This window comes from Pristiophorus japonicus, chromosome 17, assembly GCF_044704955.1.
Source record: "Pristiophorus japonicus isolate sPriJap1 chromosome 17, sPriJap1.hap1, whole genome shotgun sequence".
NCBI lineage: Eukaryota > Metazoa > Chordata > Chondrichthyes > Pristiophoridae > Pristiophorus > Pristiophorus japonicus.
The window spans coordinates 42,309,767-42,335,609 of record NC_091993.1 but is presented as its reverse complement, the minus strand read 5'-3'; the positions used below and the strand labels follow the sequence as shown (position 1 = coordinate 42,335,609).

The 25,843-nt window shown below is 47.1% G+C and overlaps 1 protein-coding gene across 1 annotated transcript in view; it reads left to right on the top strand.

Annotated features, from left to right (window-relative positions):
• Window positions 1–25,843, top strand: part of cemip (cell migration inducing hyaluronidase 1) — a 259,948-nt gene that overhangs the window by 184,577 nt on the left and 49,528 nt on the right. The window contains exons 14-20 of the mRNA XM_070858685.1: window positions 4,043–4,248; window positions 15,042–15,111; window positions 15,247–15,375; window positions 17,644–17,729; window positions 17,935–18,066; window positions 21,924–21,959; window positions 24,072–24,227. Of these exons, the coding sequence (XP_070714786.1) occupies window positions 4,043–4,248; window positions 15,042–15,111; window positions 15,247–15,375; window positions 17,644–17,729; window positions 17,935–18,066; window positions 21,924–21,959; window positions 24,072–24,227 (815 nt within the window). The remainder of the gene's footprint in view (window positions 1–4,042; window positions 4,249–15,041; window positions 15,112–15,246; window positions 15,376–17,643; window positions 17,730–17,934; window positions 18,067–21,923; window positions 21,960–24,071; window positions 24,228–25,843) is intronic.

Below are 25,843 nucleotides of genomic sequence, written 5' to 3'. Positions count from 1 at the left end.
TCTTATTGAAACATATGGGATTCTGAGGGGGCTCGACAAGGTAGATGCAGAGAGGATGTTTCCCCTCGTGGGGTATCTCGAACTAGGGGGCATAGTTTCAGAATAAGGGGTCGCCCATTTAAAACAGAAATGAGGAATTTCTTCTCTCTGAGGGTCGTGAATCTTTGGAATTCTCTGCCCCAGAGAGCTGTGGAGACTGGGATCATTGATTATATTTAAGGTAGAGATAGACAGATAGACAGATAAGTGAGTCAAGGGTTATGGGGAGCGGGCAGGGAAGTGGAGTTGAGGCCATGATCAGATCAGCCATGTTCTTATTGAATGGCGGAGCAGGCTCAAGGGGATAAATGGCCTACTCCAGCTTCTTACATTCTTATAGATTCCCTCGGCACTGCACTTGAGTGTCAGCCTAGATTGTTGTGCTCAAGCTTCTGGAGTGGGACTTGAACCCACAACCTTCTGACTCCGAGGCGAGGGTGCTGCCCACTGAGCCACAGCTGGCACGGCTCAAGCTGAGATGCTGCTGGTGGTTGTGGAGCTCTCTCTCCATGGTTTTCTGCGGTAATTTTTGTTGAGTTATAAGGCCCAGCTGCTGGGATTTGACACAGACACTCGGAACTACTGCCAATGAGGAAAGTGGCCAAATTTAGAAAACTCTTGAGAAGATCAAGCTGGGGCAATCTAAAGTATCAGTAAGGCCCCGAGCCACCAGCCCCCTTTAACCCCTGATCTATTCTGCTTTGCTGTGTCTCAATTGCTCTCTTCCTTTCTCTCTATTCTCACTCCCTAACCCTGCTACTCCCTTCCTACCAGCCTGTCACTCCCCTCCAGTCTCTCTCTCACTGTTAATATCTGAGTGCTCTTGCTGCTACTTCTGTCTCTCCAAAGATCTCTTACATCTACCAATTACGGTCATTCCTCCAGTGACGTCTGCCAACTCCACAACCCCATCACTGTGTTTACTGCTTTCTGGCATTTCCACAAGTCCCCAGCTATTGAATGGTAATCACAGTAGTTGCCAATTTAGCAAGGTTAAAAAGATAAAATAGAGCCCCAAAGCTGATTGAATAGTCATACCAATTAAATGGCAATTTACATGCTTAACCAGCGTGAAAACAGTGTAACTGCAATTGAGCCCTCAGCCAGTTCACTCCCACTAAAGCTAGTGGATTCGCAGTTAATGGCGACCACGGAAGCAAGAAAGAACTTGCATATCCACCGTGCCTTTCACCTTCCTTGGGTGTCTCGAAGTGCTTCACGGCCAATGAAGTGCAGTCACTATTGAAATAGGCCTGAAGGCCGAGGTCCAAGATAAAACTCGCAATCTAAACAACAGATGGTGGATGGAAAAAGCGCAGGAGATCCAGCAACTCGCTGACAACTATGACAGGCGTGGATTCTTTACCGCAGTCAAGACCACCTACAGCCCAAGCACCCAAGGTCCTACATAAGAAATAAGAAATAGGAGCAGGAGTAGGCCATTTGGCCTCTCGAGCCTGCTCCACCATTCAATAAGATCATAGCTGATCTGATCTTGGGCTCAGCTCCACTTGCCTACCCAAAACCCTACCCCACTGAGGGCCAAGAACGGAGAGGTACTCATCAAGGACAAGGAGGCAGTCAGTGCCCGTTGGAAGGAGCACTTCGAAGATCTCCTTAACCGAGACTCTGCCTTCGACTCGAGTGTCCTCGACTCCATCCCGTGGCATGCTTACCCGCCTCCACCTCAGCACAACCTCAGCCCGGCATGCGGTTGAAAAGGCCATCCAACAACTGAAGAACAACAAGGCCTCAGGAGCAGATGGAATCCCCGCTGAAGCACTAAAGATTGGCACGAATCCATGAACGCATTTCTCTTATTTGGCAGGAGAAGAACATGCCGGGGATCTCAGAGATGCTGTAATCATGACCATCTTCAAGAGAGATGACAAGTCCGATTGTGATATTTACAGAAGAGTTTCCCTGCTGTCTGTCACAGGGAAAGTCATCGCAAGAATCCTCCTCAATCGCCTTCTCCCCGTATCTGAAGAGCTCCTCCCAGAATCACAGTGCGGATTCCGCCCACTAAGGGACACAATGGACATGATCTTCACCGTGCACCAAATTCAAAAGAAATGCAAGGAACAGCATCAACCCCTGTACATGGCCGCCTTTGATCTCACAAAGGCCTTCGACACTGTCAACCGTGAGGGATTATGGCGCGTCCTCCTCAAATTCAGCTGCCCTCAAAAGTTCATCACCATCCTATGCCTGCTTCACGATGACAAGCAAGCCATGATCCTGACCAACGGATCCACCACAGACCCAATACATGTGCGGACCGGGGTCAAGCAAGGCTGTGTCATCACACCAATGCTTTTCTCGATCTTCCTTGCTGCAATGCTCCATCTCACCCTCAGTAAGCTCTCTGCTGGAGTGGAACGAAACTACAGAACCAGTGGGAACCTGTTCAACCTTCGTCGTCTCCAGGCCAGATCCAAGACCGTCCCAATCTCTGTCGTCGAACTACAGTACGCGGATGACGCTTGCGTCTGTGCACATTGAGACTGAACTCACAGTCAACATCTTCACTGAGGCGTACGAAAGCATGGACCTCACACTAAAGATCTGTAAGACAAAGGTCCTCCATCAACCTGACCCCGCCACACCGCACTGTCCCCCAGTCATCAAGATCCACGGCGCGGCCCTGGACAAAGTGGACCATTTTCCATACCTCGGGAGCCTATTATCAGCGAGGGCAGACATCGATGACGAGGTTCAACACCACCTCCAGTGCACCAGCGCAGCCTTCGGCCGCCTGAGGAAGAGAGTGTTCAAAGATCAGGTCCTCAAATCTGCCAACAAGCTCATGGTCTACAGGGCTGAAGTGATAACCACCCCTCCTGTATGGCTTAGTGACGTGGACCATATACAGTAGACACCTCAAAGCGCTGGAGAAATACCACCAACGGTGTCTCCGCAAGATTCTGCAAATCCCCTGGGAAGACAGACGCACCAACATTAGCGTCCTCGATCAGGCCAACATCCCCAGCATTGAAGCACTGACCACACTTGACCAGCTCCGTTGTGCGGGTCGTATTGTTTGCATGCCTGACACAAGACTCCCAAAGCAAGCGCTCTACTCAGAACTCCTACACAGCAAGCGAGCCCCAGGTGGGCAGAGGAAACATTTCAAGGACACACTTAAAGCCTCCTTGGTAAAATGCAACATCCCCACTGACACCTGGGAATCCCTGGCCAAAGACTGCCCTAACAGCATCCGGGAGAGCACTGAGTACCTCGAGTCTCGTCGCCGAGAGCATGCAGAAATCAAGCGCAGGCAGCGGAAGGAGCGAGCGGCAAACCAGACTCCCCACCCACCCTTTCCTTCAACCACTGTCTGTCCCACCTGTGACAGAGACTGTAATTCCCGTATTGGACTGTTCAGTCACCTGAGAACTCACTTTTTAGAGTGGAAGCAAGTCTTCCTCGATTTCGAAGGACTGCCTATGATGATGATGCAGCCTTAATGTTAAAGCCGCTCTGTTAAATTCTACAAGCTTATTAAAAGAGGAAGTATAGCTCAAATTTGCTTTGGGGGTTCATTCTTTCTGTGCCAGCCAAAATAGAGCAACCCAGGCTAATCCCACATTCCAGTTCTTGGTCCATAGCCTTGTCGGTGACAGCACTTCAAGTGCAGATCCAAGTACTTTTTAAATGCTATGAGGATTTCTGCCCCTTCTTCCTTTCAGGCAATGAGTTCCAGACCCCCACCACCCATGGGTGAAAAAAGTTTTTCTCAACTCCCCTCTAATCCTTCCAATTTGTGTAAAATTATTTGTGTGTTATTTATCTTAAACATCTTAACAATGCAATTTTCTGTGAACTCTAACACTTGATCTACCCCTGAGAAATTAAACCTCTAAGTGTCGATGTGTCCGGCTCCTTCAGGCATGGCAAGGTACCACAGTGGGTAAGTGGAGAGAACGTTGAGGGAGGCAGGAGCAGAGGTGAATGCACCACTACATAAATAAAGTTCAAACAACTTTGTTTCTCTCTTCAGGTGAAGGACGTCATTGGCTACAAGACCCTGGGACATTGTTTCTTCACTGAAGACGGTCCTGAGGAACGAAACACATTTGATCACTGCCTCGGACTGTTAGTCAAAGCAGGGACCCTGCTACCATCAGACCGTAACAGCAAAATGTGCAGGAGCATAACAGATGGCGTGTACCCAGGCTACATCCCGAAACCCAGGCAGGACTGCAAGTAAGGCAGTTGGCAGTTTCCTGATATTTATTGGAGCGTTACAGGGACTGGGGGGGGCATTGCATGATCCTGCAGTCAAGGGAGTCGAGGGTTGTGGGGAGCGGGCAGGGAAATGGAGCTGAGCCCAAGACCAGATCAGCCATGATATTGAATGGCAGAGCAGGCTCGAGGGGCCAAATGGCCTACTCCTGCTCCTAATTCTTATGTTCTTATGCCCCGAGAGAAGAGGGTTGGGGTGATGACGCAGCCCTGCTTGACCCCGGCCCGGCTGCGGACTGGGTCTGTGGTGGATGCATTGGTCAGGATCACGGCCTGCATGTCGTTGTGGAGCAGGCCCAGTGTGAAGCTACACTCACCGGCAGATTCCAGCATGTTTTTAACATCACCCAGTTTGGAGGGGAGGAGAATAATTAATATTGATAGTATTTCCTGTCCATTTACCGACTGTAATATTCTACAAAAAAAAACAATATTTTGGGTTAGTTCTTAACTCACTTTTCTTCTTCATCGAATATCTATCGTAAGAAAAATAAGATTTCAGATTTTTATTTTAGATCCCAGATTTTTGGGTGAGTTTAAGATGTTGATTACTGTTGCGCACAGGATAATGATACGGCATTACTAGACAGCAGTTGTTTCTTAATGATTGAGTTGGATTAATGTGTGTCTCAGAGCATTAACAATCGTGAAAGCCCTTGTGCATGGAGGGATTACTGGAAAATACACTGGGAAGGGGAAACAAAAAAGAGAGCTTTGATAAAAAGGAGATTGAATTTGGGTTTACACCATGTTCACATCTCTGTGCCAAAGTGAATCTGTTTGTTACTGCTGTAAGAGACAGTGTTTTGATTTTTGCTCACATTAGAATTACATCAAGTTTGTTTTCCATCAAAAGATGGATGGTGGGCATCACTTCGAGGTTGTAGTTAATCCAAACAATCAGACAGACCGATTACAACATGGAAACAGGCTGTGGTATTTAGCTGTGATTGAGATCTTATTACTGAAAAACATTTTGATTTTGAGCTGCTTTGCAAATTCTCAGTAACCCCCACCCCCCCCCAGGTAAAATGCATGCAATAATCTTTCCTGTCAATGAACTGTCAGTTTTCTCTTGGTGTTCAAGTAGTTCTGGACAGTCTTCCGGATGGTTCATAGAGAGCGAGTGTTCAGTCTCCTGGCTTCCATGTTGGTCCAGGACTGCCTCGAGCACAGCCATTTCATGCTGCAGGAGGGTGACGGCTGACTGCAGTGTGGGCAGGTACAGCAGGAGCAGCGAGGTCGGGGCGAAGGAGCGGCAAGAGTTCGTAGAGGGATGAGATCAGGGCCCAGGAGAGGCGAGAGTTCAGGACCCAGGGGCAGCACGGGCCAGCCCACACTGCGATATGTGTGCGCACTAGGTCCGTGCAGCAGAGCAGGTCCCCAGTCGTCTTGGTTAACCCTTGCTACTGGATAAAGACCTAGCTCTGTCAAGCCCGTGCGGTGGCTGGTGTGCAACGGCCACCACATGTTAAAAAAATCCACGCACAGGCATCTTCCACCCTTCAACATGTAGTTCAGAATCTGGAATATTAGGTCCTTCATTGAAATATCTGTGAACTCACCCCTTTTCAGCATGGAAGCAAGTCATCCTCGTTTCGAGGGACTGCCTATGATGATGATTCATACTCAAGCCTCCATATGTTATTCTGTATGGCAGACCCTTGCTGGGTGATTAGAGTCTCATTCACTGGAGAGGAGTCACCTGTATGGCTGGCTTCACTGTCATAGCCAGGTACTTTCCCAACCAGTCCATGTTGGTGTTTATCCTCCACATGAGCAGCAGTCCTAATCCTACTCCCATATCCCTATACCTCTCCTTTCCTTCAATCACCTATTTAATCTATTCTTCAATGTTGTCATGGACTCTGCTTCAATCAGTAACTCTGGTCGTGCTTCCACAGCCTCACAACCCTCCGTGTTAAAATAGGTTCCCCTGCTCTCTCTTCTAAATCTCTTACATTTAACCTTGTATCTGTATCCCCTCATTCTAGACCCTTCAATCACTGGCAACAGTCTATTTCTACCTAAACCAGCCCATCCCTTCATAATTTTAGACCTCTATCAAATTACCCCATAATGTCCCCTGCTCAGATGAAAACAGTTCACATTGTTCAAGTGTTTCCTCATATTAGGCAGCAACTTAGTGAATGTGTGCTGTACCCTCTCTATTGTCTCAACATCCTTCCTGTAGTGCGGAGCCTAAAACTGCACACAGTGCTCCGACTGTGGTCTTACTGAGGTTTATATAGATTCACCATTACATACTTTTATAGTCGAGACTTCTTGCCATAAAACCCAGTATTCCCTTAGCTTTTTATATGACCTTATTCACTTGAGATCCTACTGTTACTGTCTTGTGAATCCATTGAATGAAAAGTAGTGCACATCGATTTGTCCACACAGGGTAATTGGTTTGTTCGGATGCACATCTGCATTCATTTACCCTCTGACCAGAGTAACATTAACGTCCAGCTCTCCATGACTTTCAGCTGCCTAGTTAACCCCGTGTCAGCTGTGGCTCAGTGAGTAGCACGCTTACCTTTGAGTCAGAAGGTTGTGACTTCAAGGCCCAGTGCAGGAACTTGTGCACATAAAAATCTAGGCTGACACTTCATGGGAATGCTATCTTCAGTCTCGGACTCTGACCTTCTATGCCTGATGAACAATCAAGATTTATTGTACTTCCATTCTCAAAACCTTGTCAGCCAAGGACTTAAAGATTCTAGTTCTATTGCCATTTGTGACTTTGAAATTGTTCCCAACTTCAGAACCATCAAATTAACAACAGACTCGATTAGTCTGGTTTTAGCAAGCACTGGAGAAAGTTATGTTAGAAATAAAAGCAGTTTCACAGATACTGTGACATTTGCATACTAGAGTTAGGTCACCAATCAGCCAAGATCTCATTGAATGGCAGAACAGGCTTGAGGGACTGAATGGCTTCCTCCTGTTCCTCTGTTCTTCCTATATTCAACGTCCCCAATTTAAAATTGGGGTTGAGCTGGCAGTATAGCTTGTGTCTAAACCATTCTCTACTGTCATCTGCAGTATAACCATACAGGACACATTTTGTGAGGCCCTGTGCCCGGGAGGGGGAGCAGCCATGCAGCCTATCTGAGAAATGCAGCCCGCAATATTCCAATGTGCGTTTGCTATATGCAAGACCCTGCTGCCAGTGCGGGGCCTCACAAAACTTTCCCTTGTATATAAGATCATGGGAGGCGAGGATTCTACTGCTGCCATGTTGGACCTCCGAAACAGACACTGGAAGGGTAGATTTTCTGATTGCATGCTCCCGGACAGAGTCTGGCTCACCGGGAGTATGTATCAGGAAATCATGCACAAACAGCCTGTGATTTTCAGTCCATTGCACTGAAATGTAGTCTGTGGAGTCTTGGTCCTAAGAAGTTTGAACAGATATTATCCATCTGGTGGGTACAGAAGACCGACTGGGCTCCGTAGACATACGGAAAATGACGGGCAGATAAAGACCATCTGGTTCATCGAGCCTGTCCCACACAATCCCGATACCTTGTGTGTCATAACATATAAACTCCACCCCACCCCAAACCATGGGATCTCCTGGGAGAGGCCAAAAAACAGCTGAAAAACCCAGGCCAATTTGGGGAAAAAAATCTGAGGAATTCCTCTCCGACCCATCTAGGCAATCGATACTAATCCAGGAGATCACTCTGGCCCTGGATTCCCTGCAGTACCTACCTTCTTTAAGAGGTAACCTCCGCCGCAGCCAGAAACAAATCCAGCTCTCGCTTGAAAGAATTCAGTGAGTCTGCATCCACCACATGAGAGGACAGCTTGTTCCAGAGATCCACTATTCTCTGGGAAAAGAACCACCTCCTGACGTCCAACCTAGATCTAGCCCTCTACAACTTAAATTTGTGAATAAATTGTCAACTGGAACACCGTCTATTCCTTTCATTATCTTATAAACCTCAATCAGATTCCCCCTAAGTCTACACTGCTCCAGTCCCAACTCTTTTAACCTATCTTGATAACCAAGATGCTTTAGACTGGAATTAGTCTAGTGGCTCTCTTCTGCACCCTTTCCAGAGCCTCAATATCACCCACCATGTGAAGAGACCAGAACTGGACACAGGATTCCAAGTGCGGCCTGACTAAGGTCTTGTACGTAACAAGACAGTACGCCTCGTCCTATGGATACACCCCAACACTCTATTTGCTCTAGCTATTGCTGCAAGGTGAGGTCTACTAAAGACCATTGAGATGGATGCCCAAAAAGCCAGAGAGAATATTTCGGGCATCAGCTGGTGGTCCTTTCCTCATGCAACATATGTTCCTTATGTAATTGGAGCTAAATGGCTGTCATTGACAGTCAAACAATTTTCCGAAAGCAGCTGCACGCCTACCCTACTTAAGCAATTGGCTAATAATACCTCTCTGGAAGAAGCAGTGGGATCTGTGCAGCAGATGGTTCTTCAGTCCAGTTGGATAAGACTTCTGGATAAACATGGCGAGTGCCCAGATGGAACCTTCCCAGGTCATTTGTTTTATAAGGCTCAGATTTCGAACCATCCTTGTAAAATTCAAGGTTCTACCTGGAACGCCTCCATGTTTCTTCAAAGATGTTTTTCTATTACATCTTTGAACAATGTAGTGATTTTATTGCGCACCAACCTACACACCCTGAAATACTTTCAGTTATAGTGATAGACTATTTCAGCCTTAAATGCCCTTGCCAGATACTGGTACAGAGACCACAAAGTATTTTATGTCTCGGCGTGAGCTTGCAAGGGTCTAGAGACGTAACGCTGGGGAAGGGGCAGCACAATATTCTGGTAGCCATCCCAATGCATTATTTAGTTCAGGTTTCTGTAAAATGAACAAATGATCAGACTCTGGGCATCAAGTGGATTTTTGCTGTTACTTTCAAGAAACCAGAAATTGAGGTTTGATTGCTAAAAATACCATAAGAAAATTTCTGGGAAGTGGATATTGCACATAAAGTGACACTTACTTCTCATAGCTAGTTGCTCTGAGGGTCAACCGCATCATGTGGGACCTGAATTATATGTAGACCAGAGCAGCTAGAGGTAGTGGCTTCCTCTGGAATGGTTATATTGAATTCAACTTCATAACTTGCTATGGTAGAAGTTTGACTCCTGATACACCTGTGGGTTGGTTGTGGGATTGGAGCGTGGGCAGATACAGCAGGAGCGGCGAGGTCGGGGCGAAGGAGCGGCGAGAGACTGTGGAGGGATGTGATCGGGGCCCAGGAGAGGCGTGAATTCGGGGCCAGGGGCCCAGCGGCAGCATGGGCCTGCCCACACTGTGATATGTGTGCACATTAGGTCCGTGCAGCAGAGCAGGTCTCCAGTCGTCTTGGATAACCCTTGCCACTGGACCAAGACCTAGCTCTGTCAAGCCCGTGTGGTGGCTGGTGTGCAACGGCCACCCCACGTTAAAAGAAATCCACGCACAGGCATCTTCCACCCTTCAGAATGTAGTTCAGGACCTGGAATACTAGGACCTGTGAACTCATCCTTTTTTGGCGTGGAAGCAAGTCATCCTCACTTCGAGGGACTGCCTATGATGATGATGGTTGCCCAGTGCCATAGCGAGACAATGCATAGTCCACAGTTATAGTGCTGGGTGCAGTTATAGATAACCTGTTATAGAAAACCGAACAAGCCAACAGAGTGCGTCCAGCATAGACACACCGTGATGAAGCCAAGGGTGGGGAACTATACTTATGAGGTGAGATTTGAGCTCGTGGGATTATTTCCACAGTAGCGCAGGACACTAAGAGGAGATTTAATAGATGTTTTTAAAATTATAAAGGGGTTTGATCAAGTGAATAAGGAAAGATTATTTCCTGTGGTTGGGGAGTCCATGACAAAGGGACATCATTGTAAAATTGTCACTGAGAATGGGGAGAGAAGGTTACAAAGAATTGTTGGAGCAGAGAATGCAATGCAGGCAAAGATCATTGCATCTTTTAAGGGAAAGTTGGGTAACTGTTTACAATCTAGGCCTGTATTCACTAGAGTTTAGAAGAATGAGAGGGGATCTCATTGAAATGTATAAAATTCTGACTGGGTTGGATAGACTGGATGCGGGGAGGATGTTTCCCCTGGCTGGGAAGCCGAGAACAAGGGGTCACGGTCTCAGGATACAGGGTAGGAAATTTAGGACCGAGATGAGGAGAAATTTTTTCACTGAGGGTGGTGAACCTGTGGAATTCTCTACCACAGAAGGCTGTGGAGGTCAACTCACTGAATATATTTAAGAGGGAGATAGATAGATTTCTAGAAATAAAAGGCATCAAGGAGTATGGGGAAAAAGTGGGAATATGGTATTGAGATCAGCCATGATCATATTGAATGGCGGTGCAGACTCGAAGGGCTGAATGGCCGCCTTCTGCTCCTATTTTCTATGTTTCTATGTTTCGATGAAGTCTTGTGTCAATAAACTATAGCACTAGAGGATAGAAAGAACTACTTTGCTTTCTGCACTCCCAGGGCAGGAAGGACCTGACACAACTTTAATCTCCCACTAGCAGCAGCGAGAGTTATTTTGAATACTGTAGAGGGCCCTTTGGTTGTGCACAAAATTTGCCATTTTTGACTGCCATCTGCAGCCCATCCCATTCCTCATTGCATTTATTCCCCTTTTCCCGATGTTGAGATTGGGTAAATATGAAGAATTACACAGAATAATCTTTGAAAGTTAGATTAAAAATGCAGAATCAATGGGTAATGGAACACAAAACTCCCATTTGAAACCCATTTCGGGTTGATTGTCAAATGCCAGAAATCAAGCTTCTGTTAGTTATATTTAACCATAAAGCATAACTTTTTACGAAGTTTAATAAAGAAAAGAAATGTGTTTGTGATTGAAATTGTGCTGCAAGTTATTAAAGGCAAGTTCCAGCATATTTTTGATGAAAATTAAAACCAGGGTAAGCAGAATATAATCTGACTTTAATTTTATTTTTGATTCTGATAGACTGGAGATGAGATCATTCAGATTACAGTTAGTTTAAATTTTGATTATAATTATTCATTTAAATTTCACATATTTGGTAAATTTGCTGTTTATTCACGTCCACAGACCTGTCGACGCAGAAGTGACATTTTTATTAATATCCTAATTTAGTTATGTTGGAAATGCATATCTGTTTCAGAATCCAAGGGCGATCGAGATACCTTGAGACGTTCCAACAGTTAGATTTGGTTTTACTTTGGCCTTGGTGGCACTTTTACTCCTGAGTCACAAGAGTCCCACTCAGATACTTGAGCCCATATTCCAGGCTGACACTCCAGTACAGTGCTGAGAGAGTGCTGCACTGTCCGAGGTGCTTTCTGATGCTCTCTCAGGTGCGTGTAAAATATCCTGTGGTACTATTTCGAAGAAGAGCAGGGGAAACTTTCACCGAAGTTACAGTGGCAGACGATGTTCCCTTTAATCTTTAAAGGGGCCACGCACCCCCCAAAAAAAATTACAGGTAATCAAAGCTGCAGAATATTCACTTCCTAGTTGCTTAATGAGTTAGCACCTTTAATAAAGCAGGTATAGAAATTTCTTATTAATGCATTGAGCTTTTGCCCACTAATATCACACAAAGTAATGGCACGGTATTTCTATATTATGGAAAATACTGCATCAACCCAGCAGTTGTGTTTGAATTTGCTGATTAGGAGACGCGCTGTACATTGCTATAACGATCTGGTGCAGATCTGGAAGTTAAGTATCAGGGTATTTAACCAGGGCCCAACTTCATCGCCAACTTTATTGTGACGTAATCTAAAATGCTGTGAAAGCAGAAATCTAAACTCCAACAAATGCACACCAAAGATCCCTGGCTCCGACGTTTTACAGGCTGGAGTTTTGGCGTTTCTGTTTTCGGGGCGATAATGGCGGCGGGGCGAGAAAGTTACCGCGCGGGAACAGTTTGCGCCTCAGTAGGTAAGTTTGGGCGGCTGGGCCCTGCGTCAGGGGCGCAGCGCTAAGGGAGGCGTTGTACACCTCTCGTGGCGCAAGGATGGGAAACTCGCGAGCTAACGAGCCGGGCCGGGAGCGCTCCGAGAGAGGCCGGTGGGGAAGCTAAAGAAACACAAACCTTCCTAAAGCATTGCCCACGCCACCGCAACACAAATCGCTAAAAAAATTCAAAGGAAAAACAATCGAAATTATCTTCGGAAGTCCATGGTTGGACCGCCCTGATTTCCCAGGCGGTCAGTGCGGGGCGCACTTCTGGTACCGGACAGGAGGTCAAACTTGCGCCAGTGACGCAACCAGAGGCGTTGCACACTTGACGCAGCTCTTCCCGATGGTGCTGCTCAGCGCCGCCGCTAAACCCGACCCGAGGATCGCTGCGGGGCGCTGGAGGCTGACCGCATGCCCAGAACACCTCACCCCTGCTATTGCCGCCACTCCGGGATGAAACCCGGAACGCAGAAGACCAGAAAATCTAGCCCAAAGTGTTCAAACAATTTGTCCAAGACAGCCACAGGAATGCACACTAAAGAATAAGCAAGGGATTTATATAGCGCCTTTCACAACCTCGGGATGTGCCAAAGCGCTTTACAGCCAATGACTACTTTTGGAGCGTAGTCACTGTAGGAAATGCAACAACCACTTTGCGCACAGCAAGCTCCCACAAACAGCAATGTGATAACGACCAGATAGTTATCTTGGTTGAGGGATAAATAATGGCCGGGATACTGGCGATAACTCTCCGGCTCTTCTTCGAAATAATGCCATGGGATCTTTTATGTCCAACTGGGAGAGCCAACTCGGTTTAACGTCTCATCCGAAACACCCCACCTCAGCCCTGCACCGGAGTGTCAGCCTAGATTTTTGTGCTCAAGTCTCTGGAGTGGGACTGAAACCCACAACCGGCTGACTCTGAGGCGAGAGTGCTACCCGCTGAGCCACGGCTGGCAACAATGATCAAATTGCAAATGGCAAGAATTGTGTGTGTCTATTGGAAATGTAGGAAACAGTGAGGAGGATGGCAACAGGCTTCAGGATGACCTAGACAGACTGGGGAAATGAGCAGACACATCCCAGATGAAATTTATTAGAGAAGTTTGCAGTGATGGATTTTGGAAGGTGGTATGAGGAGAGGCAGTATGAATGAAATGTTGAAATTTAAAGGGGGTTCAGGAGCAAAGACCCTGGGGTTTACCTACGCAAATCTTTGAAGGTGAAGGCGGAGAAATCAAAGCGGATTAGCGTGATGTTGGAATGCACGTGTGTTAATGCGAGGAGTGCTGCAAAATATGGTTGGTGAGCTGCAGGCACAAGTTGCCACTTGGAGTTATGGCTATAACGGAGACTTGGCTTAAACATGGGCAGCAATGGGAACTACACATTCCTGGCCACATGTATCCAGGCAGGATAGGGAAGGAAATAAGAAAAGCGAGGGGGGTGGATGGGGTAAGTAGCAGTATTGATCAAGAATAATATTACAGTCCTACAGAGGTACGATATTCTGGAGGGTTCAATGACTGAATCTATTTGGTTAGAGTTGAGGAACAGAAAAGGAGCTGTCACATTCCTGAGCTGTCACAATAGACTCCAAAATAGTGAAAATAAGAACAATAACATAAGAAATAGGAGCAGGAGTAGGCCATACGGCCCTTCGAGCCTGCTCCACCATTCAATAAGATCTGATCATGGACTCAGCTCCACTTCCCTGCCCACTCCCCAAAACCCCTTATCCCCTTATTGTTTAAGAAACTGTCTATTTCTGTCTTAAATTTATTCAATGACCCAGCTTCCACAGCTCTCTGAGGCTGCGAATTCCACAGATTTACAACCCTCTTGAGAGAAGAAATTTCTCCTCATCTCCGTCATAAATGGGCGGCCCGTTATTCTAAGATTATGCCCTCTGGTTCTAGTCTCCCCCATCCTCTCTGCATCCACCCTGTCAAGCCCCCTCATAATCTTATACGTTTCGATAAGATCACCTCTCATTCTTCTGAATTCCAATGAGTAGAGGCCCAACCTACTCAACCTTTCCTCATAAGTCAACCCCTTCATCTCCGGAATCAATCTCGTGAACCTTCTCTGAACTGCCTCCAAAGCAAGTAGATCCTTTCGTAAATATGGAAACCAAAACTATGGAAATATGGAAATGAGATAGAGAAGCAAATCTGTAGGCAAATTTCAGAGAAATGCATTAATAATAGGACTTCAATTGCCCTAACTGGGGGAAGGGGGAAACAATGTAAAGGGCAAGGAGAGTGAAGAATTCCTGAACTGTGTGCAGGAGAACTTTCTTGATAAACTGTACAGAAAATACCATTTCATTTTAAAGCATGTGGCACAAGTAAGGTGCAGGTAATGTTTAACATTATTCTCCCAGTCACACACCGTTCTCCCGACAGTCTCCTGAGCCGAGCTCACTCGTAGAACTGATCCTTTGAAACCTCGTGTGGATTCTGGACAGGTTAACATTTGACTCTGCTTTTGAAATGTGTCAAAGGAACGGAGAGAAAATGAGTGAAAACCTTTACATTAACAGTTCTGTCTTTATGAAAGAAGAGCAGATTGATTACACTAAAAAGAACATCTTAGTTGAGCATCCTCATAAAATATAACTTCCCTCATACAAATGGGGTGTATTCGAAATGCCTGTTACAAGTGCAAAATACCATGATATTAGTTAAGTATTTTTTTTGTGTCACTTAAGTTGGACAATAAACTCTAAATGTTTGCAAGTCAATACTTCATTAAGGTAAGCCTCTACTGTTCCATTACAGCGCTGTCTCCACGTTTTGGATTGCAAACCCCAACAATAATCTCATCAACTGCGCAGCGGCTGGCTCTGAGGTAGGTGGTGGTCCGTTCCATGTGTTGGCGTTTATTGTAAGGCCACAGTCATGCGGTGGGCATTTCATTCCGTGTGCAGACTGCAGAGATGCACCTTTTGGAAGTTCAAGCATTCATCGGCATTTTACATTGCAGGAAACTGGCTTTTGGTTCATTTTCCACCACGTGCCCACGGGGCCTTCAGAAGGAATGTATTCCCCTGGTTATTCTGAACACAAGCCATTGGGAAAGTTCAGCAACAACAGGGCTCATTCCAACTACAGGGTAAGTCTACACGCAGTTGCTAAATACTACAGAGCACTGGACTGAAAGAACGGGGATAAATATCTTTATAGTCGTTCAGCTGGTATTTATTGCAAAATGTGGGTTGCTACAAGTATTTACAAGCACATTCCTAGCCACTGTGACTTCTGCTTATGTAGAAACATGTGTAGAGAAATAAGACAACTTCATTTTAAACCTCCCTCCCCAACACCATAGGCATGTCCCTAAATCCCATTGGCAAACTGGAGAAGCAATATGAACAAATGAATGATGATAGACCTCTGGTCCATCGAGCCTGTCCCAAAGAATTGGGATACCTTGAGTATCACAACATGTACAGTCTCCACCCCATCCGAAACCATACGCTCTCCCGGGAGAGGCAAAGAAAAACGCATAAAAATCCCAGGCAAATTTGGGGGGGAAAAACCCTGGGAAATACCTTGCCAACCCATCTAGGTTATCGAAACTAGTCCAGGAGATCATCATCAGCATCATAGGCAGTCCCTCGGAATCGAGGAAGACTTGCTTCCACTCTTAACATGAGTCCTTAGGTGGATGAACAATGCAATACGAAAACCACAGTCTCTGTCACAGGTGGGGCAGATAGTCGTTGAGGGAAGGGGTGGGTGGGACTGGTTTGCTGCATGCTCTTTCCGATGCCTGCGCTTGATTGCTGTATGCTCTCGGCAACGAGACTCGAGGTGCTCAGCGCCCTCCTGGATGCATTTTCTCCACTTAGGGCGGTCTTTGGCCAGGGACTCCCAGGTGTCAGTGGGGATGTTGCACTTTATCAGGGAGGCCTTGAGGGTGTCCTTGTAATGTTTCCTTTGCCCACCTTTGGCTCCAGGAGATCACTCTGGCCCTGAATTCCCAGAGGTACCTGCCAATGTTCCCTGTAAGCTGCACGGCTGCACAATGCTCCAGGGAACCCGTGCAGCTGGCTTGCTGCCTTTTCATTAAAGGGGCCGCGCAGGGCCAAAAGAAACCACATTGGTGCCTGCTGTTTGTACCAAGCAACACCTTCCTCTGCCTCTAGGAACTTGTGTTGGCCCAGCGTATGGTTGCAGGTAAAGTCCTCCCTGCGCTATACGTGTTCACAGCCGCACTGACCTATTGAGGCTTCTCATAAACTCAAACTGCGCCTGTGCAACTTTCACCTCCCTAAAGGGAAGTTCCTTAGATAAGTAAAGGGCCCAACGGAACCATGGGGTGGAAATTGCTTTAGGTCCACTGTCTGGCCTGATACGGGCACCATGCAATGAGAGCTCACCCCAACCGGGAGGCCCGAAATTGGTTCCCAGACCTCGTTGGCGTGAGTTGGGTGAATTGTCGCCGCCTTTTGCGCCTCCACAAGTTTTTCGGCCATTTTAAAGAAGATTACATTTTTCCTCGTGGATCCTGTTCAACTTCTGGAATCATGATTGTACCATTTTCATTAAAAGGCAACATAGGGGCTGAAATTGCTCTCCGCCACGTTTGGGGCAGATAATTCGAATGATGTGATGAATTACTGCCCAAATCGATGGGGCTGAGAATAGAGGGAAATTGCCCTCCTTTTCTTTGAAAAAAATCATCGGGGCTGTTTTTGGGACAGCAGAGGGACAGAAGCGAGTCGGGAGTGGGGTGGAACGTGGGCGGTGTCGTCGGAGTTGCACTGATGACATCAGCGCGATGCGGACGTGTTGTGCCGAAGTATCAACGTCCCTCCCCTTCACGTAAAGTGGAGGGACGCTGCGAGGCCTACATCGAGCCCACTGGGCCACCAGGGAGGGTCTCGGCTGGGCCCGTGGCCCGGTACCCAAGAGGAGGTACCGTGCTGCCTGTTCACGGCCCGGCCAAACCCGTGGGCTGCCATTATCGGGCCAACTGCAGAGTCGGCCGACGATTAAGGGCGGACGCGCTGCCCACCACTGGCAGCTTCCCGCCGCGCGAAGCTGTCAGAGATACTGACCGGCAGCGACTCCACTCCTGCCGGGCAACTTCCCTCGCGGGGCGGAAAGGGGTCGGCTGTGCCCAACAATGGGTCGGAGCGCCGGGCAGGGTGGAAACCCAGGGCGTGGCGGATATCCATTTCCGCCACCTCTCCCCACCACCCCCCCAGAGCCAGGGGCAATTCCGCATGGTTCGGCCGCCTGCCCCCGGTCGGAAAGGCCTTACTGCCCCATTGCCGCCAGTAACAGGCCTTGAGGAAGGGGGAAATTTCGGCCCTATAAACTCAATACACAGTACCTAAAGTATATCTTGAATCTTTTTCGATCTGTTTTTCAGGCTGGCATGATGATCGATAACGGGGTAAAGACAACTGAAGCTAATGCAAAGGACAAGAGGCCATTTCTCTCACTGGTTGGTGCAAGGTGGGCTCATGAAAACAAAGACTTGAAATTTTAAAATGCCTAATCACTTTTATGCAAAATATCTGTGCTCGCACAAATTTCTTTTAATAGCAGTGAGTATTCGTAGGAAGAGTTTAATTTTTTCCCGTAAAGTCATAGCATTACAGATAAATTCTCTTTTTTTTTAAAAAGACCATTTTGAAGAGTTGTCTGATTTCTAATTTAGGTACAGTCCCCATAAAGAAGCTGACCCTCACAAGCCAAGGGAACCTGCTTTAATCAAGAATTATATTGCATATAAAAACCAGGACCATGGCGCTTGGCTTCGTGGTGGGGACGTGTGGCTGGAGAACTGCCAGTAAGTTCCAACTTTATTTTAAAATTGTTAAATCCATAAAATGTGTTTTAACTGTTGGCAATGTACATTAAATCTAAATGTACTATATCTGCACTCTATTCAATCAACCTCTCTCATTCCACAGTCACATACTAAGTACTGTCGTATTCATCCCATTAGCTTGGCATCTCTTTGTGTTTGTCAGATACAACAACAACTTGTATTTATACAGCTCCTTGAACAAGAGAACATAAGAAATGGGAGCAGGACTCGGCCATTCAGTCCCTTGAGCCTGCTCCGCCATTCAATAAGATCACGGCTGATCCGATCTTGGCCTCAACTCCACTTCCCTGCCCGCTCCCCATAACCCTTGACTCCCTTATCATTCAAAAATATGTCTATCTCCACCTTAAATATATTCAATGACCCAGCCTCCACAGCTCACTGGGGCAGAAAACTCCAAAGATACACGACCCTCGGTGAGAAGAAATTCCTCCTCATCTCCGTTTTGTAACGTAGTAATACGTCACGCTTCACAGGAGCGTGATCAAACAAAAATTGACACCGAGCCAAAGCAGGACCAAGAACTTTGTCAAAGAGGTAGATTTTAAAAAGTCTTGAAGGAGGAGAGCGAGGCGGAGAGGTTTAAGCTGTGAATTGCAGAACTTGGGGCCCAGATAGCTGAAGGCACGGCCGCCAATGGTGGGGCGAAGAACACTGGGGATGCACAAGAGGCCAGAGTTGGAGGAATGCAGAATTCTCAAAGGGTTGTAGGCTTGAGGAGGTTACAGAGTGAGGGACGAGCGAGCCCATGGAGGCATGTGAACACAAGGATGAGAATTTTAAACTCGAGGTGTTGCCGGACCGGGAGCCAATGTCCGCTAGCAAGCGCAGGGGTGATGAGTGAACAGGACTTGATGCAAATTAGTACATGGGCAGCAGAGTTTTGGATGAGCTCAAGTTTATGAAGGGTGGAAGATCGGTGGCTGGCCAGGGGAGTACTGGAACAGTTGAGTCTGGAGGTTACAAATGCAAGGGTGAGAGTTTCAGCAGCTGATGGGCTGAGGCAGGGACAGAGACAGGCGATGTTACTGAGGCAGAAGTAGGCAGTCTTGGTGATGGAGAGGATATGGGGGTCGGAAACTCAGCTCGGAGTCAAATAGGATGCCGAGGTTGCAAACAGTCTGGCTCGCCAGACACTGTGACCAGGGAAGGGGATGAAATCGGTGGCTAGGGAACAGAGTTTGTGGTGGGGGCCAAATAATTCTGCCTTCCCAATAATTAATTGAAGGAAATTTCTGCTCATCCAGTACTAGATATTGGACAAGCTGTGTGACCAAAACAGGAATGGCGCGGTCGAGAGCGGTGTTGGCGGGGTAGAGCTGGATGTCATCTGCGTACATGTGAAACCTGACGTGTTTTCGGATAATATCACCGAGGGACAACATGTAGATGAGCAGTTTCACTGGAGCATGAGTGCCGCTCTTAACACATGCCTGCAGACATTGGTTCCGATGGCAGAAGGCCAAAGCTGTGCTGGGAACTCATGCAAATTATTCAAATAAAATGTCCTTCCAAAATTCATTGTGCTGTCAGCCAGCTTGGTTCTGGCTGACAGCCATTCTCAACACACACTTTGCTGGTCCTACCAAATTTGAGGTGGTGGTAAATATCAATAATGAGATTTGAAAGAGTTTCTCACTGTCTTCCTTGCATAAATCAAAATCTTTGCTGTATCGATTTCTGAATTTCTATCTTTGCCAGTCCCGAAGTCCTTCCCTTTATTCTATTTAATTCGATCTTTTTTTCTGTCTCCTGCAATCACATTTCGCTATATTCTTCTGTTCACTCACCCAGATTCTGTTCTCCAACTGCTAGTCAAATCACTTAACCCCCTCGCCTTGGGGTGTTTCACAAAGGCACTATGTAAATAAAAATAGTTGTTGTTGTCTCCTTAGACACTCGGGTAGATTTTGACTTTCGGTCGACCGTCCATTCCGGCAGCGATAGAGTTGCCAACACTGGCTGGAAATATTCCTGAAGGTTTCATCACATGACCTCCTCCCTCCAATCACGTCCCGCCCTTCCCCCCCCCCTCCAATCACATAGAAACATAGAAAATAGGAGCAGTAGTAGGCCATTCGGCCCTTCGAGTCTGCACCACCATTCAGTATGATCATGGCTGATCCTCTCTCAACACCATATTCCTGCTTTTTCCTCATACCCCTTTAATGCCTTTTGTGTCTAGAAATCTATCTATCTCCCTCTTAAATATATTCAGTGACTTGGCCTCCACAGCCTTCTGGGGTAGAGAATTCCACAGGTTCACCACCCTCTGAGTGAAAATATTTCTCCTCATCTTGGTCCTAAATTTCCTACCCCATATCCTAAGACTGTGACCCCTTGTTCTAGACTTCCCAGCCAGGGAAACACCCTCCCCACATCCAGTCTATCCAACCCAGTCAGAATTTTATACGTTTCAATGAGATCCCCTCTCATTCTTCTAAACTCTAGTGAATACAGGCCTAGTCGACCCAATCTCTCCTCATACGACAGTCCTGTCATCCCAGGAATCAGTTTGGTGAACCTTCGCTGCACTCCCTCTATGGCTCATTCCGCCCTCCCCCCATGCTCCTGTCATTGGTCACCTGACACATCCACACGAATTGGAAAGCGAACAGACTTGCTGTTACCCTATTGGTTGATTCTTGGCTGTCAGTCAAACAGCCTTTGTCCCAGCTCCAATATTTTTAATCTCTAATAAGCAAACACGTTAAGAAAATTAAAAAACATTATCATTGTTTTAATGCTTGCATGGTTTTTCCCCTGGGTTGCTCGCTGCAGTGTCCGGGAGATTATTATTTAATTGCTGGAGACTCTGATTGCTGCAGAGTTGCCAACCCGAGGCAGTGAAGAGGCGCCTGTAATTTTGAGGCCCCGGCCTCATTCCAAATTCCCAGGCGAGCTGCGGGGAGCCAAACCAGTGTCCTGATACAGTTCGCCGGACTGAAGTCTCCAACGGTGGGAGAGTGGGGGGCGGGGTGGCGCGAGTGTTGCAATCGCGGAGAGTTGGGATCCCAGATTATTGTTGTGGGCCCAAAAAGGGCAGTTCTTCTCTGGGGCCCACAAAAATAATTCAACACAATGTGCACGGCGCCAGTTACCACCAAAATTAGCAATCGGGGTCCTATTTACGCTGCCGGACTCCGACTTCCATATTCATATCAGGCAAGCGCTTTGGACGCCCGACCGAAAGCCTCTTTCAAAATGGAGCCGGCTGCATTGCCGGTCTTAACAGGATGGGTAAGCCAGTGGCCCCATTTTGAGGCTGTTGCTGCTTAATTAACGGCAGGCGAAGAGAGAGAGAATTGCCCCTCCCCCCCCCCCCCCCCCAACATTGGCTGTTCATTTCCAGTCCATTGATACTTTCTTTATTTTTGGTCTCCGATCTTCAAGCCCACCATCGCTGAGTTGACCCATTCACTGCCCTGAAATACATGCAGGAGCAGAATCTATGCAATACATTGAAGAGTTTGAGGTTTATCTACGCAGATACATTCAAAGAAAATTGAGGGGGTGAGCTGCCCTGGCCATTGAGTGTTATGAAATGGTAAACATGTTATTTTAGAATGTATTTATGGTCTCACTCCACAGAGGGACCCATGATTTGTTTCCCGTTGTCTGGTTTGTCACAGAGATTAAGAAGATGGGATAGAATGAGTGCACCGAGCAAAAAATGACACACAAGATATTACTGGGCTGTCCATTTAAGTCAGCGATGTTTGTTTGATGTTGATGCCTTAGGCCTGAAAATACTTTTTTTATTGGTTCAGTTTCTAGTTATGTCATTGTTCACTATGTTTGTCCTTTTCCTTCAGATTTGCTGATAATGGAATTGGACTGACTCTTGCAAGGTAAGTGCTTGCAGTTATTGGAGGCTATCTCGGTATTGCTGAAATTGCATATTTTTTCTGAAGAAACCACGGTGAAGGTCTGTGGCTCAGAGTGCAGGGCACCCCTCGGGTTGAAGGGCAGAGTAAGGGAAGCTGAGGTGACTCAAGAAATTCTAACTAAGTGATGACAACATTTGGTTTTAAAAATTCGCAGGCAGGGAAAACTGAGGGAGATGAAGAGTTGCACGTTTGAAATTCTAGGAAAGAATGAGTTGGACGGTGCAATGAGTCGACACAGTAAGGATGTAGGGAGGAAGACGAGCAGCTTAGAAGAAATAGAAAAAAGAGTTCAGAGGAGCGTTGATCAAAGTAATATCAATAAAATAGAGGCAAATAATGGAGGCAACGTTGTTGGAGAATAGAGGAGAGAGAGATTTCCTGTCGGGTGACATCCTGCCAAGGAGTGTGAGAGTTTTAGAAAAGACTCCGTAGCTCGGGAAAAAGGAATCTTGGTCAGACTTGGGGCTGGATTTTCGGCTTTTAGGATTTCGGGGCGTTAATGGCGGAGGGGCGGTCCTGATACCGCCTGGAAAAGGTTTGCGCCTCAGTCAGCAAAATTGGGCAGCTGGGCCCTGAGTGTGTGGCGCAGCGGTAAGGGAGGCTTTGCACACCTCTCTTCGGGCACTAGGCCGGCTGAGCAAGCGAAAATCCCGAGCTAAGGAGCCGGCCTGGGAGTACTCTGAGAGAGGTCTGGGGGGACAATAAACCCACCAAAAACATTCCCAATCCATAGCCCATGCGACTGCAACATAAATCGCAAAGAAAATAAAAGAAAAAACAAACACACTTCCCTGAGCTGGACATTACTTGCCTCACTGCAGCCGGTATAGGTTGGACTGCCCGCTTTCACAGGCAGTCCCACCAGGGGGCGCTGCGGAGCGCTACGGGTCAGGCGGGACTCAAAAGTCACGCCAGTGTCACAACCGGCTCACCTCTTCCGGGTGGTAATACGCCGCGCCCCGCCGAAACTGGCCCCGAAAACCCCGGTGGGGCGCTGGAAGCTGGCTGCCCGCCCGGAAGTCATTGCCGCCCTTCCGGGCCGAAAACAGACAGACAGAAGCGGGAAATCCAACCCTTGGGCTTTATAGAGAGTCATTTGTTGACCGGAAAGTGTTCAGCACAGAAGAGGAAATCGAGGTACTTGGAGGTAGCTTTAGCAATGGAAGGAGGAGATGTGGAAGGTGTATTTGAGGTCAGAGTGAGGCCAAGATGTTGATCGTTGAAGAAGAACTAAGGGTGGAACCGTCAAAGGTAAAAGGTAGGAACTGTTAGTTGGACTTCTGAGGGACATGAAAAAGCCTACTTTTTAAGAATTGAAAGAAAAGTGTTGAAGGGGTTGGAGGAGACCAAGATGCAGTAATTGGGCCATAATATTGGCGGGGAAAGGGCCTTGCACTGAGGGGCTGTGATCCTCAGAAAGCTGATGAATGTAGAATGGAATCATCACCGAAAGAGTGAATAACACTAGATGAGGAGTGAAGGAAGATCGGTGACATGCAGTCACAAAACGGCAGTTAGAACGAAGCCCTGGGGATCTCGCCCGGTTGGCCGTTAACCATTTTAAAGGATACTCAGGAGCCAGGGACATAACTTTTACCCATGGTGCCAATCTTGTCAAAGGCAATGACAAATGCCGCATCTCCTGAACGTTGAGCTGAAGTAATAAGTTAGAGCTTGCCTTTATAGAGTAGCTGGTCATATCTTCAGGAATGGATTTCTTTTGAAGTATTTTTTTGAAGCCACAGTTGTTGGGCAGCCAAATTGCGCAGAGCAAGATCCCACAAACAGCAAATGGACAAATGACAAGATCATTTATCTTTCGTGGTGTTGGTCAGGGTACCAGGAGAAATCCCTGCTGGTCTTCGAATAATGCCCTGGAATCTTTTACATCCCATCTGAATAGATAGACAAGGTTTTAGTTTAATACCTCATCCAAAAGATGGCACCTCCCACAACACAACACGCCCTCATTACTGCACCCATGTGTCAGCCAACCTGGTAAAGTCTTGTGCTTACAACCTTTTGGCTTGGAGGCATGAGTGCTACCAACTGACCTTTACTGTTTGTTTCCAGTGGTGGAACTTTTCCAGATGATGACGGGGCCAAACAAGAAGTAAGGAACTCTCTGTTTGTTGGGGAGAGTGAAAACCGTGGGACCGAGATGCCGGACAACCTCGTTTGGGGACCTGGTGGGCTCGATCACAGTGGACGGGCTCTTCCAAAAGGAGTGTAAGTAATTCAATAAAGCCATCGTTCAAACTAAAATAACTTCTCCACCATTTCTCAGTCGTATTACAGTCTCTTTGTGGATTTCCACTTATGCCACGCGGGCCAGATAGAAGACCTCTTGATGCTGACCAAAGCTCCCTTCACTGTGCTCTGAGGCAGTTGGTAACTCAGAGTATCACCGTCCCCACACTCTACCTCCTGAATTTGACCAGGCAGCCAACAGAGAGAAGAGAGTCCTATCCTATCATAGGAGCAGGAGGAAGCCATTCAGCCCCTCGAACCTGCTCCACCATTCAGTCCGATCACGGCTGACCTGTACCTCAACTCCATTTACCCGCCTTTGCTCCATATCCCTTGATACCCTCAGCCAACAAAAATCTAGATCTCAGTCTTGAAAGCTCCAATTGTTTCAGCATCCACAGCCTTTTGGGGAGAGAATTCCAGATTTCCACTACCCTTTGTGTGATAAAAATGCTCCCTGAATGGCCCAGTTCTAATTTTAAGATGACAAGAACATAAAAATTAGGAGCAGGAGTAGGCCATTCGGCCCCTTGAGCTTGCTCCACCATTCAATAAGATCGTGGCTGATCTTCTACCTCAACTCCAGTTTCCTGCCCTATCTCCATATCCCTTGATTCCCTTAATGTTCAAAAATCTATCGATCTCTGTCTTGAATATACTCAATGACTGAGCCTCCACAGCCCTCTGGGGTAGAGAATTCCAAAGATTCACCACCCTCTGAGTGAAGACATTTCTCTTCATCTCTGTCTTAAATGGCCGACCACTTATTCTGAGACTTTGACCCTTGGTTCTAGACTCCCCAGCCAAGGGAAACATCCTCCCTGCATCTACCCTGTCAAGCCCTGTAAGAATTGTATATGTTTCAATGAGATCACCTCTCAGTCTTCGACACTCTAGAGAGTATAGGCCCAGTCTACTCAAGCTCTCCTCATAGGACAATCCCCCCATCCCAAAAATCTGGTGAACCTTTGTTGCACTCCCTCTATGGCAAGCGTGGACCAGCAGGGGGGTCGAGCCCAGGGAAGGCGTAGCACGGGCCAATAGCGAGGTCGTGAGGCCTACACTGTGTCCCAGGGAGAGCAGAATTGTGGGAATGAGGAAGGAGGACAGTAGGAGTATGTTTGTGTGTGTGTATGTACTAGACCCATGCAGCGGAGCCTGATCTGCAGTCGTCTTGGTTAACCCTTGCCACTGGACCACGACCTAGCTCTGCCAAGCCCGTGTGATGACTGGTGTGCAACGGCCACCCCGAATTAAAAAAATTCATGCACAGGCATCTTCCACCTGAGAACTAATTTTTGCTGTGGTAGCAAGTTATCCTCCACTTCAAGGGACTGCCAAAGAAGATGAATGGCAAGTAATGATGTCCCCCTCATATTTGATTTTCCTCCATCAGAGGAAATAGTTTTCCTGTTTCACTATTGACTCTCTATCATTTTAAACCTCTCGATCAGATCACCCTTCAATCTTCTATAATCCAAGGAATGATGCAACCTGTTCTCAGAATATAACCCTCTAAAGCCGCGTTCTGGTGATCATTCTGGTAAATCTGCACTAGATCGGTCTTCACATGGACACTGAAGACCACACCACCG